We start from the raw sequence: 18572 nt of genomic DNA, 5'->3' as shown, positions 1-18572 counted from the left end.
GGCAAAAGGGGAACCCTCGTGCACTGTTGGTGGGAATGCAAGCTGGTGCAGCCACTCTGGAAAACAGTATGGAGGGTCCTCAGAAAGTTAAAAACAGAACTACCCTGCAATTCAGCAATCATACTACTGGGTATTTACCCAAAGAATACAAAAACACTAATTCAAAGGGATACATGGACCCTGATTTTTATGGCAGCATTATTTACAATAGCCAAATTATGACAACCACCCAAGTGTCCCTTGATTGATGAATTGTTGTTTATCTTATTATTGAGTTTTGAGAGGTTTTTTATGTTCTGAATACAAACCTTTTATAAGATATATATATATGACTTGGGAATACTTTTTCTAACCTGTACTTAGTCTTTTCCTTCTTTTAATACTGTCTTAAAGGAGTTTTTAATTTTGATGAAATACAGTTTATCAGTTTTTTTCTTTTTTAACTTGTGCTTTTAGTGTTATATCTAAGAAATCTTTGCAAAACCCATGGTCACAAAGATTTTGAGTTGATTTTTATTTAACACATGAGGTATTATCACCTTTCTTTTCTCAGCTTCTCAACATTTATTCATTACATTCATTTATTTAGAAAATATTTATTGTCTACCATGAGCGGCAGAACCTGGCTCCGCTACCTACTTATTATGTGACTGGGCAAGTTACCTAATCTCCATGTCTGAGCTTCCTTATCTTAAAATGGGAATAATAGTTCCTGCTTCACAAATGTTGTGAGGTTTAAATGAATTTCATACAGAAAAGTCCTTAGAACGGTGCCGGGCACAGAAAATGCACTCAGTCAATAGTAGCTGTTACTGTTGTTGAGCAGTAATTTGTCTCTTTCTTGGAAATCTCATCCTTTCTGTGGTTTAAACTATCACTTAAACTATTGTATCCCAAATTTTTATTTATTCAGCAGTTATTACATACCAACTATATACATAAATATTCTAGGCACTGGGAAAGCAGCAAAGAACAAAACAGACCAAAAAATATGTGTTCTTGTTTAACTTAAATCTAGTGAAGCAAGGCAATAAGCAATTAAGTAAAATAGGTAATGTTCTGATGGGATAGATATAATATTTTATGTATTTTGCCCTGTCTTTTCATCTAGACTTTAAAGTCTCAGCTCTTCATTTAGTTTGAATTTTTATGGGATATGTAGTGGTTTCATACAATTTATAGCCTACTTGCATCGTTAATACTAATTAATCATTTTAATTTTGTCTGTTCGATTGGATTGTAAGATTCATAGGTGGAGGGGTTTCTAATTTATATGACTAGTTTTCCTTCCATAGTGTGTGGTCCAATTCTGGACATATAGTCTGTGATGATTACATATTTAGTAAATGTAGAATATTTATAATTAACTATGTAAAGCAGCCTTTCTCTGTCAGGTTAGGTAAGAGAACTAAGCCTCCATGCCATAAGCCTAAGATATCCACTGTATGTAGTGAATTAAACTTTCTCCTGCCCTGAGAATGGAACTAATTATGTCTTATCTTTGGGGAAATTGAGAAAATAGTTAACATCTGTATTCTGTGGTTCAGATGAGGAATCCCAGTTGAGAAAGGCTGATGTACTAACTTCAAGTATTTTGTCACTATTAGAAAACATGTGTGACTTTTTTTAATACATGGCTCTGAACATGGCTCAAGTAAATCTACTTGGTATAAATAATCCCAAATCAAAGTAAATTTCTTAGGAATTTTTATTTTACCATTTGTAATTTTAAATTTTAATTAAATAAGCTAAAGTGTCTAATAGTCACTGATTTTAAGAAAACTTTAAAATGCTTATTTAGGGTGTCAAGAAGAATTGTAAACAGATTGAATCTACTAAGTTATTACCTGATACACCTACTCAATTCATACCTCCAAATACATTGAATCTGCGTAGCTTTACCAAAATCATAAAGAGACTGGCTGAACTACATCCAGAAGTTCACAGGTAATGACTACAATTCTATTTAAAGTGGTTTTAATATTTTTATGTAAAAATATAGTTCAATGTGATAACTTATCCATATTTAGAATGTGTTACTTTGGAAAGACAGGTGCTTATGTGTATTTTCCTTTTGCATAGAGACCGTATTATAGATGCTCTTCAGGAAGTAAGAATAAATCATAAAGGTTTTCTGAATGGCTTATCTATTAATACTATTGTGGAAATGACTTCATCTGTCTTGAAAAATTCTGCTTCCAGTTAGGAATGAAAGAAGCAACAAGAGGTAAATCAAGTATATCTTTTATATTTAAATATTACTTAAAATTTTTAAGCCCTTGATTTTTGAAATGAAAAATAGTATTAAATTTAAAGTAATAAAATAAGGATATTATAAAATTAAAAGGCAAACATACTGTATTAGTTAACTACTAATGCAAAACCAGTTACCCAAACGCAATTGCTCAAACAACATTCATCATCTCCTAGCTTGCAGGTCAGGATTCAGGAGTGGCTTAGCTGGGTGGTTTTCACTTAGGAACTCTCACAGTGTTGCAGTCAAGATGTTGCTTGGGCTGCAGTCATCAGGAGGCTTGACTGAGACTGGGGGATGTGCTGCTGAGATGGCTCGTTCACAGGGCTGTTGGCCACGTGGGCCTCACCACATGGACCTCTCGTTGGGGCTGCCTGAGTGTCTTTACATTCTGGCAGCTGGCTTCTCTAGAGAGAGAGAGCAAGATGGAAGCTGCAGTGTCTTTGTGACCTAGGCATACTCCATGGTTTCTGTCACATTTTAGATGTGAGTCACTGTATGCAATCCACACTCAAGGGGAAGGGAATTAAGCTCCCCCTCCTGAAGAAAAGTGAATCAAAGAATTTGTGTATGTGTTTTAATTACATGCACAAACGTGGGATTCTTTGTTATAAAATAATGAATGGGGATTTGTTTTCAGTTATAGCTGTCTAGGTGATTAAAGCCAACTTGCTATAGAGAGCAGCTAGAAAAGCTGAATAAATGTAAAGAATATCTGTTTGAACAAGGCACTGGGGAGCTATCCCCGTGATCATGAATTAGTGGGCCAGGGTACAGAGATGAGTCTCAGGAAAATATGCCCAATATTTGGGATGTTTTCCCTGGTATTATTTGCAGAGGGGTAGCTAGTTTAAGGGACCCTTCTGATAACATTGAAGCCAGGGAGATGGGGCCTTGGTGAACTCTCAGCAATGGGTTGGAACCCCAGCGGGTTGTACTGCAGTAGTAACTATGAACCAGAAATAGTTCTTCAGAGGGACTGTAACTCAGCTTCAGAATTTATTCCCTGAGTTGAGTGAAATGACATGGGGTTATTTCTGACATGCATCTAGCAGAAATGAAGATAAGAATTCTCTGGAATAAAGTAATGTCATTTTAGGCTTCAAATTGTTTCTACCAACAATTTTGTGTATACTAGTTATTTTGTAAATAAGAGTGCACAATCCAAAATAACTAATAAATGAAATAAGGCCATGTGAATGAAAACTACTAGATAATAAACACTAGGTAATAGAAACTAGCCACAGGAACGCCAGATATTTAAGTTATCAGACACACTTAAAGAATATATGCTTATATGTGATAGACTGTTTGCAAAAATGGCCATAATTATTCTCTTCCCTGCATTCGTGATTTGCAAAAATGGCCATAATTATTCTCTTCCCTGCATTCGTGACCCTTTGCAATGTGACTTTGAAGCTCCTTTCATCAAGATGTGGAATCTGTTTTCCCACCCACTTGAATCTGGACTAGCCTTTTGACTTACTTTGACAAGTTGTGCCTTTTCCAAGCCTAGTCTTCAAGAAGACTTGATTACTCTGCTCTGTCTTGGAAATTTGCTGCAGCCACGTGAAAAAGCCCAGACAGTCTGTTAGAGGACAAAAGATTACATGGAGGATAGCCAAGGCATTCCAGCCTGTAGCCAGCTGCTCCTGAACATGTGACAGAATCTGGCATAGATCAGGAGATCAACCCCCCTCCCGCCCCCTGCCACCCCCTCCCGCCAGCCTCATAGCTGTCCATAGATAGAGGCATGAGCAAGCCCAACCAAGATGCAAAAAATCCCTCACCTGAGTCCAGCCCATTGCTAAATGGGCAGAATTATAAGCTTAAATAGAAAGTCGTTTTAAGCTACTAAGTTTTGAAGGTGATTTACTGCACAGCAAAAGTTAACTGATTCAGATATATTATAGTCAGGGGGACAAAAGACAAGATTGAGAATTTCAATATAGAACTGAAAATATTTTAAAAATGGAAATTCCATTAATGAAAAAAAGAAAAATTTAAATTAATAACTCAGTTAATAGGTTCTATAGCATATTAGACAGTTGAAGTGAGAATTAGGCTAGGAAAAAAAAAAGATAGGTTAGAAGAAACTATGGAATGAAGCACAGAGAGAGAAAAGGATACAAAACCTGAGAGAGAAGGTGAGAGAGAGAGAGAGAGTGGGGCAGTCTATGGATATAACTGAGTTTCAACAAAAAGAAGGGAGAGAAAATAGAATAGACAAAATTTTTGAAAAAAAAAGGCTTAAATATTTTTTAAATGATGAAAAACATCCTGCCATAAATTCAGTAAAACCCTTTCAAATCCCAAACAGGGAAAATAAAAAGACATCAGTATATCGAGAAAAAAAGCTAAAATCTATAAAGCAGCCAGAGAAAAAAATTTACTTCAAGAGTACAATTAGATTGACATCTGATTCTTAACAGAAACCATCAAATAATTCTACAAACTTTGAGTTCTATACTCAAAAAAAGAACCTTCAGGAATAAGTGTGAAATAAATATATCTTTACTCAAAACTAAGATAATTTATTACTTAGAAGAAGACTCACTTATAGTAAAGAAAATACTAAAGAGTGTTCTCTAGGAAGAGGGAAAGTGATTTTATTTTATTTTTTATTTATTTATTTTTAAAGATTTTATTTATTTATTTGAGACAGAGAGAATGAGAGACAGAGAGCATGAGAGGGAGGAGGGTCAGAGGGAGAAGCAGACCCCCCGCTGAGCAGGGAGCCTGATGCAGGACTCGATCCCGGGACTCCAGGATCATGACCTGAGCCGAAGGCAGTTGCTTAACCAACTGAGCCACCCAGGCGCCCGGGAAAGTGATTTTAGATGAAAAGTCAGAGATGCAGGAGAAGTGAAGATTAAAATGTGGTATAGATCAATTAGTATTGACTACATAAAACAAGATCAGTGGTATTTTACAGGTCCAATAAAAAATATATGACAATAGTAGCATCTAAGTTGAAAGGAGATTAGGTACTTACTATTCTAAACGCCTTGTAGGTTGGGAAGAGGGTAAAATGTACTATGTTGGGGGTCCCCGGTACTACCTCCCCCCAGGCTCAGTGATTCACTTGGAAAACTCACATGACTCAGTATATGGTTGTACTCATGGCTTTAATGTATGACAACACAATGATACAAAGCAAAATCAACAAAGGGAAAAGCCACATATGGTGCTGTCTAGAGGGGACCAGGCATAGGCTTCCAAGAGTCCTTTCCCAGTGGAGTCACATAAGGCGTGCTTGTTTCCTCCAGTAATGAATTATGACAACACACACGAAATGTTGTATACCAAGAAAGTTCATTAGAGAATCAGTGCTCAATATTTTTATTGGGGCCTGGTCACATAGGACCCACTGCTTAGCATATACCAAAGTTCCAGACTCTAAGAAGGAAAGCAACTGTTTGGTATAAACCACATTGTTCATACAGTTTTGGTACAGTGAGCCACTCTTCACTTCAGGGATTGGTGGAAACCCTTCCAAAATCCACATTCCTAGTCTCTAGCCAAGGGCCAACCTTGCAAGTAGGTCTTTGTAAGGAGAGCAGTCCCAGTCCTGCTGTGTTAACTCTCCTTTTACACATATACCAGTTGATACCAGACTTTGATAATAAGTAAAGGATGCATGTTGTAATCTTTGGGGTAATCACTAAAAGAATAATTTTTAAAAGCGTACACAAAATGAAGTTGGAGCCTTACCTTATACCATGTACAAAAACTAATTCAAAATGGATCAAAGACCTAAACATAAGAGCTAAAACTATAAAACTCTTAGAAGAAAACAGAGGAAAAGCTTCACATCCCTGGATTTGGTAATGATTTCTTCGATATGAAAAAATAAACTAGACTTCTTCAAAATTTAAAATGTGCATCAAAGGATACTCTCAACAGAGGCAGCCCACAGAATGAGAGAAAGTACTTGTAAATCATTTATCTGATAAGGGTCACTATCCAAAATATATAAAGAATATCTACAACCCAACAACAAAACCATAATTTTTAAATGGGCAAAGGATTTGAATAGACATTCCTTCAAAGAAGATATGCAAGTGGCCAATAAGCACATGAAAATATGCTCATTATCACTAGTCATTAGGAAAATGCTATCAAGACCACAACGGCACAGCACTTCACATCCACAGGATGGCTATTACCAAAAAAAAAACCACAAAAAAACAAAAACAAAAAACCCCAAACAGAAAATGACAAATATTGGTGAGGATGGGGAAAATTAGAAATTTTGTGCATTGCTGGTGGGAATAGTGCAGCCACTGTGGAAAATGGTATGACAGTTCCTCAAAACATTAAACTTAGAATTACCATATGATCCAGCAATTCCACTTCTGGGTAACTGGAAGAACTGAAAGCAGGGACACAAACAGATAATTTGTACATCCGTGTTCAAAGTACCACTATTCATAAGAACTAAAAAGGTGGGAGCAACCCAAAGATCCATCAGTGGATGAATAGAAAAAATGGGATATATACATACAATGGAATATTATTCAGCCTTGAAAGAAATGAAATTCTGACCCATGGTGCAACATGGATGAGCCTTGAAGACTGAGATAAGTGAAATAAGCCAGTCACAAGGGACAAATACTGTATGATACCACTTACACAAAGGTACCTGGAGTAGTCAAATTCATAGAGACAGAAAGTAGAATGGTGGTTGTCAGGGGCTGGTGGAGGGGGAGAATGGTGTTGCTGTTTAATGGTTAAGAGTTTCTGTTAGGAAGATGAAAAGGTTCTGGAGATCGATGATGGGGATGATTGCAGAGCAATGTGAATATACTTAATGCCATAGAACTGTACACTTAAAAATGGTAGATTTTATGTTACGTATATTTTAACCACAATGTTTAAAAATTTGTCATTCCAATCCTAATATGGGGATATGGATTAATAAAAATGTTTTTTTAACCTACAAAAGTAGGTAATAAAGGAGAGTAAAAAGAACACATAGAATAGGCAGGACAAATATTTAGTAAGATGATGAAAACCCACTTAATGTCAATAATTAAATATGAATGTGAATGAACAAAATACTCCTATGAAGGACTCAGATTGTCAGATTGGGTTTTTAAAAAACAACTATAGGGGCGCCTGGGTGGCTCAGTTGTTAAGTGTCTGCCTTCGGCTCAGGTCATGATCCCAGAGTCCTGGGATTGAGCCCCACATCAGGCTCCTGCTCAGCGGGAAGCCTGCTTCTCCCTCTCCCACTCCCCCTGCTTGTGTTCCCTCTCTCGCTGTGTCTTTCTCTGTCAAATAAATAAATAAAATTTAAAAAAATAAAATAAATAAAAACCAACTATATAGTATCTCTAGAAACACATCTTAAAAACATTAGGATATCAAAAGATAAAAGGATGGATAAAGAGCCATGCTATATTAACATTAGAGTAAGCTCTAAAGCAGTAAAACTACTGAAGAAGAAATATTTAATTTACTAAGAATAAATAACAATTTGAAATTTGCATGCATCTAATAAAACACCTTAAAATATGTAAAGGAACTATTTCCAGAACTATCAGGAGAAATTGGCAAGTTTACAATTATAATGGGAGAGTATAACATACCTCTCTGATAGAAGCAGCAAAAATAATCAGTAATGGTATAAATGACTTGAACAATCCAAATAACCAACTTGACTTATTGGACATTATATAGAACGTAAGGCACATCACAACTGCAAAGTCTCTTCAGGTCATCTGAAATGTTTATAAAGTTTGGCCATATGCTAGACCATAAAATAAGTCTCAAATACTAAAGGATTGAAAAAGAGTGTGTTCTCTGGCTACCATTCAAATAACCTACAAATAAGCAGTGGAAAGATAAATAGGAAATCCCTCTGTTGGGAAATAAATGTCTAAGTAACCAGTGAGTGGAAGAAGAAATCATATAAGGAAAACTAGAACATAGGTTTTAGTTAAAGGATGATAATGAAAATCCTCCACATCAAAAGCTGAGGGATGCTGGTAGAGCTTTGTAAACAGAAATGGATAGCCTTAAATTCCTATGTCATAAAAATGATACAAAATTAATGAGCAGAGTATATAACTCAAGAAGTTAGAAGAAAAAACAAAAGTAATAACCCAAAGGAAGTACAAGAAGTGTGAAAACTACTGAAATAACAAATATACAGTAAGGATCAACAAAGTTGATTCTTGAAGAGCTATAATAAAGTTTATAGACCCCTGATGAAACTGATAAAGCAAAAAAGTGAAGACACAAACAAGGTAATATTTTTCACAAAGGATATATCACCACAAATCTTGGGCATTGAAAAGGTGAGAGGACATTGTAAATGACTTTAACATAGTCAAGTTCTTTATTAAATGGGCAACTTCCTAGGAAGGTTCAACTTAACAAAAACAGGCACTAGAAGGTATAGAAAATCTTACTAGTCTTGTATTTATTAAAGAAATTTAATCATAAATAAAATTCTTCCCACAAAATAAAATCCAGGCTCAGATGGCTATATTAATGAATTCCCCAAACATTTAAGGAAGAAGGAGTATCAGTCTTAACTTTTCTAGAGAAATCAGTATAGTCGTGACACCAGAACCAGACCAATGACATCACAGGAATGGAAAATTATAGACCAATCTCGTGAACGTGGATGCAAAAATTCTTTTGAAAGTATTAGCAGACTGAATCCAACAATTTGTAAAAAGATTAATACTTCATGGCCAAATTGACTTTATTTCAGGAATGATTCATTTAATATTTGAAACTCAATGTAATTTACCCTATGTAGAGAACAATGGAGAAAAATCACCTTTTTATTTCAGTAGATACAGAAGTAGATAAAATTCACCACCCACACATGATAAAATTCTGAACAAGCAAGAAATAAAATGTCAAATCTTTTCTTCATGAGAAATCTCAGGGTCTTGAGATTTTATGTGCAAACTAACAATTTAACTTGGCATAATTTCATTAATGCTGGCAAAAGACCTGAGCCTCCTGGGACAGAGACAAAAGAGTCTTTTCCCACAGTGATAGCAGTAGCCAGAATATTATTTTCTTACCTCGTTCCTCAAGGCTCAGTGCTCCTAGGGCAACACAGTGAGAGCCCGCAGACAACCACACACATATACAGCGGGTTGCACTACAGGAAGAACCCCATGCTTAGGGAACCCAAATATTTTATTGCGGGCTGCAGGCAAACCCACCAGACCTTTGTCATGCAGGGAGACATCTGTATTATACTGGACATGTTTGTCTTTAAAATAATGATTTTCATATTGTAGGTGTTCATTAATAAACCAGTTTGTGAGTCTGCCTGTATACCAGCCGAAGTGCTTCCCAGTGAAGAAAGTAGATTTAATGTGTCACTTAAGTGATTCTCTGTGCATTTCATTTTCTGTCATCACTTTTACCACGATGACAATCTGGTTTTCTCTGTAGAAACAGAATAGTTCTCTGTATGTATAATATCTACTGGCCTGTTGCTGTTTTGATGTAGTAGTAGAGTTTAATGATATGCTTAGTCAAGGGATAGAATTTAATGTAAATGAGTATTTTTGATATTCATAAATATGCAAAATGAGTTTAATGACAATGATTGGTTTAGTAGTAGAGTGTACTGATAAATAACTAGAGTAGTCCCCCCTTATCTTCAGGGGATAACTTCCAAGATCCCCAGTGGATGCCAGAAACCGCAGATCGTACCAGACCTTACATATATACTGTGCTTTTTTCTATACACACAAACTTGGGATAAAGTCTAATCTGCAAATTAGGCACATAAGAAAGTAACCATAACTAATAAAACAGTTATAACAATATAGTGTAATAAAGGTCACGTGAATGTGGTGTTTCTCTCAAAATACACTGTCCCTAGCCTTGTTGTGATGGTGTGAGATGGTAAAATGCCCCCGTGATGAGGTAAGTGATGTCAGAGGTGACGTGGCATTAGGCTACCACTGACCTCCTGGCAGTGCTTCAGAAGGAGGGTCGTCTGTGCCTGCTCCTGGACCCCAGTAGACTGCAGGTGATGAAACCTCGGGAAGGAAGAGCGCAGAGAAGGGGGGACTTTTGTATCTACTTCTGTGGAACATTGGATTTAGCGTAATCAATATGTTTTATGGTTGATTTCTCCCTTCTTTTCTTGATCTATATAGAATTTCCTTGGAAAGCATGAGTTCCCTCCTCCAGAGAATGTTCTACAACACTTAGAAAAAAATTGTGGTAATAACAAGATGCCATGATTGAATAGGCTAACTAAGTGGATTTAGCTGCGTATATTCTACTTTATAGCCTTCCCTTCACATCTAGCAGCTGTTGTTCCTACAATATTACCATCTTCTCTGTATTAAAAATACAAGATAATTTTAATGTTTATAAACTTTATATTTCAAACTTGTTACTTAGAGACTTCAAGTTGCATATTTTGGATTAGAAAAAATGGTCATGTCTATTTTTAAAATTTTTGTTAAATGGGTTTTTAAAAATAGTGACCAAGAGAAGGTTTATTGTTTCAGAGTCCATTAAATGATTTCCATACATGAAAAATATAATTTACCTGAAGTTCGTAGTTCCAGTTTTCAGTAATCTTTAAGACTTAATTGGATCACAGGATAACAGATAAATAAACTGAATTTGAATTCATAGATACATAACATTTTGGAATGTGTATATTTTTAAGCTTCCAAGACAGTTAAATTAATGCTCTGATACATTTAATGCATTTTTTACTTTAGCATAAAACATTTAAGTGCTCACTTTGGCAGCACATATACTAAAACATTTAAATGTATTTTCCCTATTTTCACTAGGAAGAGTGAACCCATGTGTGCTTTGGTAAAACACTTACATAGTCACCATATTGCTTATTTTTGTTTTTTGTAGTAAATTTTGTTATATTAGATTAAAGTGTAAATTGCAACAATTTTCAAAGCCTTATTTTAGGTCCTATAAATTTCTTTGATGGATTACTTTTTTAAAGTAATATACTGTTTAAAGTTGCAGTTTTGCCAATATTAAGATGAACATTTAAATATATATTTTCTTCAAATGTTTAAAATGTTTAGAGCATTCAATAGTTGGTATCATTTGATTAAAAGTTACTCATTGGGGCGCCTGGGTGGCTCAGTCGTTAAGCATCTGCCTTCAGCTCAGGTCATGATCCCAGGGTCCTGGGATCGAGCCCCGCATCGGGCTCCCTGCTCAGTGGGAAGCCTGCTTTTCCCTCTCACACTCCCCTTGCTTGTGTTCCCTCTCTCGCTGCCTCTCTCTCTGTCAAATAAATAAATAAAATCTTTAAAAAAATAAAAAATAAAAGTTACTCATTTAACATTTATATTTGATGTATTTATATTTAATAAAGGCAGAATCTATAGTACCACTGTAAATTTAATACTTTCTGCAGGTTTGATGGCATTTTCCAGGTGTGAATGAGCCTGTTTATGTGGAATACACATGGATGGGAAGGCTAACCATTGAACTACTGGATTTCAAAATTTTCCTCCTTTAAGGGATTTTTGGTTTTATTTCATATTAATTTATCTCCAGGTATTACCAGATCCACCCCAAATATTCTACCAGGAGTTGGGTTCCAGGATAAAAAAATAAAAATTAAAACGATTCTTAAATGAAACTTGAGAATCCTTGCTTTTAGCCACACATCAAATTAGTAGAATCCAAGAATTGTGGAGATTTCTTCCCATATGTTAAATCATATGGTTATTTATATTAAAAGGCTGCATTCAGAGTTAACATTGAATAAAGTTGAAACATGGACTTAGACATTATTTTCAACATGCTAGCAACAATAAGAAGCATACTTCTGAAAGTCACTGGTTTCCAAAAGGTTTTGAAGTGAAATCGCTTTTTAGATTACAAACAGACTGCATTCAATTTGGGGAAAATATAGAAGTTACTGCAAGTTACTGCATTCAATTTGGGGAAAATATAGAAAGGATCATTTGATATTATAATTTTCAGGTTTCTTAAATAAAAATGTCCTGTTCAAAAACTAAAGGTAGGGCACCTGGGTGGCTCAGTTGGTTAAGTGACTGCCTTCGGCTCAGGTCATGATCCTGGAGTCCCTGGATCAAGTCCCGCATCGGGCTCCCTGCTCGGCAGGGAGCCTGCTTCTGCCTCTGACTGTCCCCCCTCTCATGTGCTCTCTCTCTCTCATTCTCTCTGTCTGAAATAAATAAATAAAATCTTTAAAAAAAAAAAAAAAAAACTAAAGGTAAAGCTCAGATAACTTTTGTAGATCAGAAAGTTATGACCAGTAAATTGAGCACTGTTATGAAGCTTCCCAAGTTAAATCTAACAACTGGAGTAATTGGTGAATCTCTTGGAACTCAAGTAAAAAATCAATACTTAGCTTCCTCTAAAATCTCTAATTTGACATTAATTATATAAAACTCTGGTAGAATTCTAAAGACTGATCAAATTATCCAAGTTTTCAATTATCTTAAACTAGCAAAGTTTCAGATAATTTTAACATACTTGTATTATTGCTCAGAATCACTTTTCTTTCATACTGTATTATTGGGACAACCAAGAACATTTTAGCTATATCAACTAGAATGTACAAATAATTATGTGTGCAACTGAGCAGCCCAGTGTAATCAGTAGCTTCTTTTTAAAGGAATCGTTCTCCAGCCAGTGTTCTGTGTATATTAACTTTACTGCTTTTCCACTGTTATCATTGTTACTTATTATCAGGTATTTACCTCCACATAAAATGTTTAATAAGTGTTAGCTCTTCTCGTCAGCAGAGTAATAACCTCCAGCTGGTCCTGTCCTCATCCCCCCGGGCATGTGAGTGTGTCACTGGGCAAAGGGAATTAAGGTTGCAGAAGTAAGAAAGATTGCTAAACAGCTGACCTGGAAGATGATCCTGGGTTATCTGGGTGGGCAAAAGAGAAAACCAGAGAAACAGCATTTCTAAAAGCATCTCTACCTGCTGTTGCTGGCTGTGAATATGGAAGAAGGGAGCCAGGAGCCAAGGAATGAGGGTGGCCTCCAGAAGTTGGAAAAGGCAAAGAAACAGATTGTTCCCTAGAGCCCCCAGAAGGAACGTAGCCCTGCTGACATCTTGATTTTAGCCGAGTGAGACCTGTGGTTGACTTCTGATCTCCAGAAGTGTAAGATAATGGATTTCTATTGTTTAAATCACCAAGTCTGTGGTAATGTGTAACTTACATCAGCGATAGGAAGCTAATCCAAACAATAGTTTACAGGTTCCGTGTATCTTTGCCTGAATTTTGACTATCGGAGGGGACAGTCCTGCGTGAGCTGTGAGTGCTGTTGAACTCCTCAACTGCTGTTATTTATGTAGAACTTATATCTTAATGACAGCAGGATAGTTAGGGCTGATAGTCTCCTGAGAGATCAGAGGATATCATTAGTATATGTATTGTGGGCACTGATTGCTATAAATCACTTTGCTTTTATTGCCAGGAAGCTGAAAGCCTAGGGGCGTACTGTTTAAGAATGCTGGCTCTGAAGCTGGGTTTTCTGGGTTCAAATGCCTGCTCCAGCGTTGTTACCTGTTTAGCCTTGGACAGGTTAGGTAATTCCCCCGTGCCTCAGTTGTCTGGTGTGTAAAATGGAGGTAAGGGTCTTCCCTCCTAGGGATCGCGTCAAGTAGAGCACACAGTACTTGTTAGAGTCAGCCTTCAGGCAGGGTGTGCTGCCCGTGGCCCTGCGGTCCCCGAGCGGGGTGCAGTGACGCCTCTCTCTGTGTAGTAACTGTACTCTGTGTTGTATCTCCTGCTGCTTTATTTTCATTTTACTTTTTTAATTTATTTTTTTCTCTTCTATGAATGTCTGTATTTGCCTCAATACTAGAACAAAGCAGACCATAAAAGTTAGTATGTTAGAGGGTATTTGATGACAAATTATAAAAACACAACTCTAACCAAAGAAGAAAAAAAGGGAAAACCAGCTTATAATTGACAACTCCAGAAATGAATTCAGGTGTGGCTGGATCAAGAGGCTTCTGTCTTCATCTCTCTGTCACACTGACACACACACACACAATCCTGAAATAATTATGAACAGTTATAATGTTCACCAAGAACTTCTGGGAAATAGGCACACGGGCAATGTTCAGATTGAGTACTTGGTGTAGAGCTGGTTAACTCTTTATTTTGTATTGTCTTAAAGATTTTATTTATTTATTTGGCAGAGAGAGAGCGAGAGAGGGAACACAAGCAGGGGGAGTGGGAGAGGGGGAAGCAGGCTCCCCGCCGAGCAGGGAGCCCGATGCGGGGCTCGATCCCAGGACTCCGGGACCATGACCTGAGCCGGAGGCAGACGCTTAACGACTGAGCCACCCAGGCGCCCCGTTTAACATTTTATTTATCAACACTTAGACTTACGGAACAGTTGCAGAAATAGTACAGACTTCATGTGTGCCCTTCATCGAGCTGCTTCGAGTGTTAACAATTTATATAACCATAGCAAAATTATCAAAACCAGGCTATTAACATTGGCGCAGTGCTATTGCCACAAATCTTAGATTTCACCAATTTTTGCCCCTAATGTTCTTTTTCGGCTTCAGGACCCAATCCAGTATGTCACGTGGTTAGTTACTACATTTTCTGTACCCTTTCTAGCCTAGGTCAGTTCCTAAGTATTTTCTGGTCTTTCATGACCGTGATGATTTTGATGAGTATCGTTTGGCTACTTGGTAGAATGCCTCTCAATTACGGTTGGCCAGCTGTTTTCTCCTGATTGGATTGAGGTTATGCAGTTTTTTAAAAGAGTGCCACAGGAGTGCTGTATCATCAGTGCCTCATATCTGGGGGTACATGAGAGCTCTCTTACAGGTCATACCCTTCCCTCGGTTATGGTGGCCTCTGCTGGGTTTCTCCACGGTAAAGTTACTGTTTTTCCTTTACAACGGAGGGAGCTCTTTGACGGTATGGAAACACCTGTTTCTCTTACAACTTTCGCTCCCTGGTTTCAGCATCCATCAGCAGATCTTGCCTGAAACGATTATTCTTGTGTTTGTTTGATGATGATTGTGTATGTCTTTCATTCCTTCTACATTTATTACTTAGAATTTGCCTGTGAGGAAAAGCTGTCCTTCTCCCCCCTCCAATTTATTTACTCAATTGTTTAGATCAATGTGGACTCACTGATGTTTATTTGGTCTGTGAGTTATAATAAATACTATCATTTCTTATTTTGTTACTCAGATTGTTCCATAAGGAATTAGGAGCCATCAGCCTTTAGAGATTAGGAACATCATTAGGTTGGGTTCTGTGTCTCTGTGAAAGTTGCCATCCTTTCTCAAGTGCTCATTTTCTGGCACCACAGGCTATTTTAGGTTCATCTTACTGTCCCTGCCCTGAAATCAACTACTTCTCCAACAAACTCCATTTTCTTGTACTGGAGACTGCTATCCAGAAGCCAAGGTCCGTTCAGCAGGGGTGCTCCCTGCTGTTGGAGTTGGTCTTGGGCCCTCTCCGCACACAGACTCACCGCGACTTACTCAGTCCTGGTAGACACCTGAAGTCACTGCACTTCCAAACTGTGGCCCTGTGAGAAATACAGCATTTTCATACAGTTCTTGTTGTCTTTAGCCTTACAGTGTGCAGTCAGCATATTGACTGTCTTCTAAATTTGCTCAGGTGTTTCTTATTCCTGATCCCTTCCAGTGTGGTTATGTTACGCATTTGTAATAGAGCCTCGTGGAGGGGAGAGGTCCTAGGTTCATGTGTGTGAAATCTTACCTCCTGATTTTCTGCAGTAGCTCTGGGTAGATTGACTTTTATTACTTTATATAGTATTGAGATACTGTAAAATTTATTTTTATTTCTTGGATGTTTTATATCTTGGACATTAAGATTTAATCTTAGGGCCTGCGCCAGCTCCTCTCTCCCGCCCCCCAGTTCTTTGCTCACTGAGGTGGGGTTGCTGCGGGGGATGGTGCGAGAGATCACACACTGGCATTTGGTGACTCTCCTCTTAGTTACTTTGCAGCTCTAAAATTCTCCGAGTGATGCTGACAACACAGTTTTGTGCAGAGTTTACTTTTCACTTGTTTTTTGTTTGTTTGCTTTTGGAGAGGGCATTTGGGGAAATCAGAAACAATGCAGGCCCTTCTCAGCCACTTGCAAGTCCCAGGTGTTTGGGTTTTACCAGCAGGACTCTCTTGAGGGATTTGAAAAGCTGAAGCTTGATGAAGTGGAGTGTTCCTGTCATGCTATTTCTGTTGAGTGCTTAACAACTGTACTACACAAACAGGACAGAACTGAGTTGTTACTGCTTACAAACATCTCTCTGGAACCACCCAGTCATCACTGATGATGACTAAAACTTAGCCTCTAGCTTGCTAGCCTAGTGGTGAGGACACCAGCAAAATCCTCCCCTTTGTATCAGCAAATTACTGAAACATTGTCAGAACTCTCACTGGTTTTCTCTTCCAGTACTTAACGCTCTCCCTCCATCCCCATGAGAACTCTTCTGTCCTCTGAATTCGTTCCTCTGTATACAATGTGCTTTTTGTCTGGCTACTTTTAAGATTTTTTCTTTATTACTGGTTGTGAGCAACTTGATTATGATGTGTCTTGGTATATTTTCTTCTTCATGATTCTTGTGCTTGGGTTTTGTCCGTATTCTTGAATTTGTAGGTTTATAGAACAACGTCTACACATAGTTCACGTATTGCTGTCTGACGGGACTCCCAGTTACACGTGGGTTAGGCCACGTGAGGTGGTCTTATGGTTCCCTGGTGCTTCGTTCTTTTCTTTTTTCTTTTTTTTTTTTAAGTCTTCTGGGATGTAGTAGTTACTTGGAAATCATTTGGTTTTCTCAGTTCTTGCTTTTCAGCTTAGTTAGGTGGCCCCAGGGCAGCCTGGGCCATTTTTCTGACTACAAAGGCAGTAGCCTGCTAATTGCTCTGTCAGCAGTTCTGCTTATCTCAAGGTTTTTCCACTAGGATTGCTGGAAAGTGGAGCCATTCCAGGCCCTGTGTGAGCTCTTGGGGATTGTGCCAACCCGTTCCTTTCCAGTGGTTCTTTTCTCTGCCTCGGGCAGCGTCCTTCCGTGCGAGCACCAGTCAGAATTAGAGGCCGAGGCTCCGGGGGGCCCCTTGCAGGCCATCCCTGTGCAGCTATTGTCCCCGGTACTCCAGGGCCTGCGTCCCTAGCTGCCTTGGTCAGGCCTTCCCTGGACTCTCAGCTCTCTCCTCGACTCCACGAGACCCCAGGCTCTGTTCGGGTTCCCAGCTGCCCTGTGGTCTGGGAGCTGCAGGCAGCGAGCGGTCAGGGCTTACCTCACCTGTGTCCCTGCCACCCGCGATCGCGGTCCTGCCCTGCCGGTGGCCCAGTGTGACAACTGTGGCTTCATCGGCCTTGTCCAGTGTTTGTGTGGGGGGGGGGGGCGGGTAAATCCAGTCCCTGTTACTTCATCGTGGCTGGAAGCAGAGGTCTTCTTATGTTAAATTTGAATTTTTAGTAATGTTGACCTGTCACTGACCTGTCAAGGTTGTGTCTCTAAGCTAGCTGTGCGCACAGCCAAGCACCTGGCTGTTTCCTCACCTCTTCCATGGGACACCCTCATGTCCACCGAGCTGGAGGTGCCTGGGGAGTAGGATGGCTTCCCATGCTCCCTACTACCAGTTACAAGTCCCAGTGCTTCAGACAGAATCTAGCCAGGGCGAAGTCGCCAACTCTGTGTGTCATGGCCGTGGAGCAAGTGTGGAGATCGCCCACGTTCCTACCCTTGCAGAAGAGGGAGCTTGCAGTAATGACTGGGTATCTCTTGCCCAGACCGCAGGTGCAGACATGGAGACCCCTGGGAAAGAGTGCCGCGCACACACACACGACCTTGAGAAGTACACTTTGTTCTTTTAGGTGCGTGCATCTGTTAGGGGATATGTGTAGGCATGTGGAGAGAGGAAATGGCAAATAGCCCCCTACCCTCACCTTGCATCCTGTCTGTCCCAGTTGAGTTTCAAAGAGAAAATGTTGCCCAAAAATGTCTCCTGCTCAGCCTGCTGATGAGAGTACAGGGGTCCCAAAGAGCCCAACGCAGAGAGGTCGCAGAGAGGTTCATGAGCCGAGTGGGAAGGGCAGCGCCGTCCACGAGCGGAGGACAAGGCTGATAGCCGAGCGATGCATGCCCTTGGCCCTCACCGGTGGCAGCTGGGCCCTAGCACAGGGTTCATGGTGGAGCTGGGCCGGGGCCCCGCCCCTCACCGTTCCCTTCCTTCGGGCCTGCAGTCCCCTCCTGCACCCCTTCCAGCCAGCCCTCAAGCCTTCTTACACTACAGCGGGCCAGGAGTTCCAGACCCCATATGTACAGTTCCTGTATCATGGGTTGTTAT

General features: G+C 39.0%; 2 protein-coding genes across 2 annotated transcripts in view; both read left to right on the top strand.

Moving 5' to 3' along the window:
* The window catches only part of RBM44 (RNA binding motif protein 44), a 62573-nt gene extending 51171 nt beyond the window's left edge, over positions 1 to 11402 (top strand). The window contains exons 14-16 of the mRNA XM_035006792.1: positions 1802 to 1947; positions 2083 to 2227; positions 10399 to 11402. Of these exons, the coding sequence (XP_034862683.1) occupies positions 1802 to 1947; positions 2083 to 2206 (270 nt within the window). The 3' untranslated portion in view covers positions 2207 to 2227; positions 10399 to 11402. The remainder of the gene's footprint in view (positions 1 to 1801; positions 1948 to 2082; positions 2228 to 10398) is intronic.
* Positions 2146 to 18572, top strand: part of RAMP1 (receptor activity modifying protein 1) — a 61904-nt gene continuing 45477 nt past the window's right edge. Inside the window, exon 1 of the mRNA XM_035006788.1 lies at positions 2146 to 2227. Coding sequence (XP_034862679.1) covers positions 2209 to 2227 — 19 coding nt within the window. The 5' untranslated portion in view covers positions 2146 to 2208. The remainder of the gene's footprint in view (positions 2228 to 18572) is intronic.

This window comes from Mirounga leonina, unplaced genomic scaffold (genome assembly GCF_011800145.1).
Source record: "Mirounga leonina isolate KUSES-001 unplaced genomic scaffold, KU_Mleo_1.0 Mir_151, whole genome shotgun sequence".
NCBI lineage: Eukaryota > Metazoa > Chordata > Mammalia > Carnivora > Phocidae > Mirounga > Mirounga leonina.
This window is presented reverse-complemented; position numbering and strand designations above follow the sequence as displayed.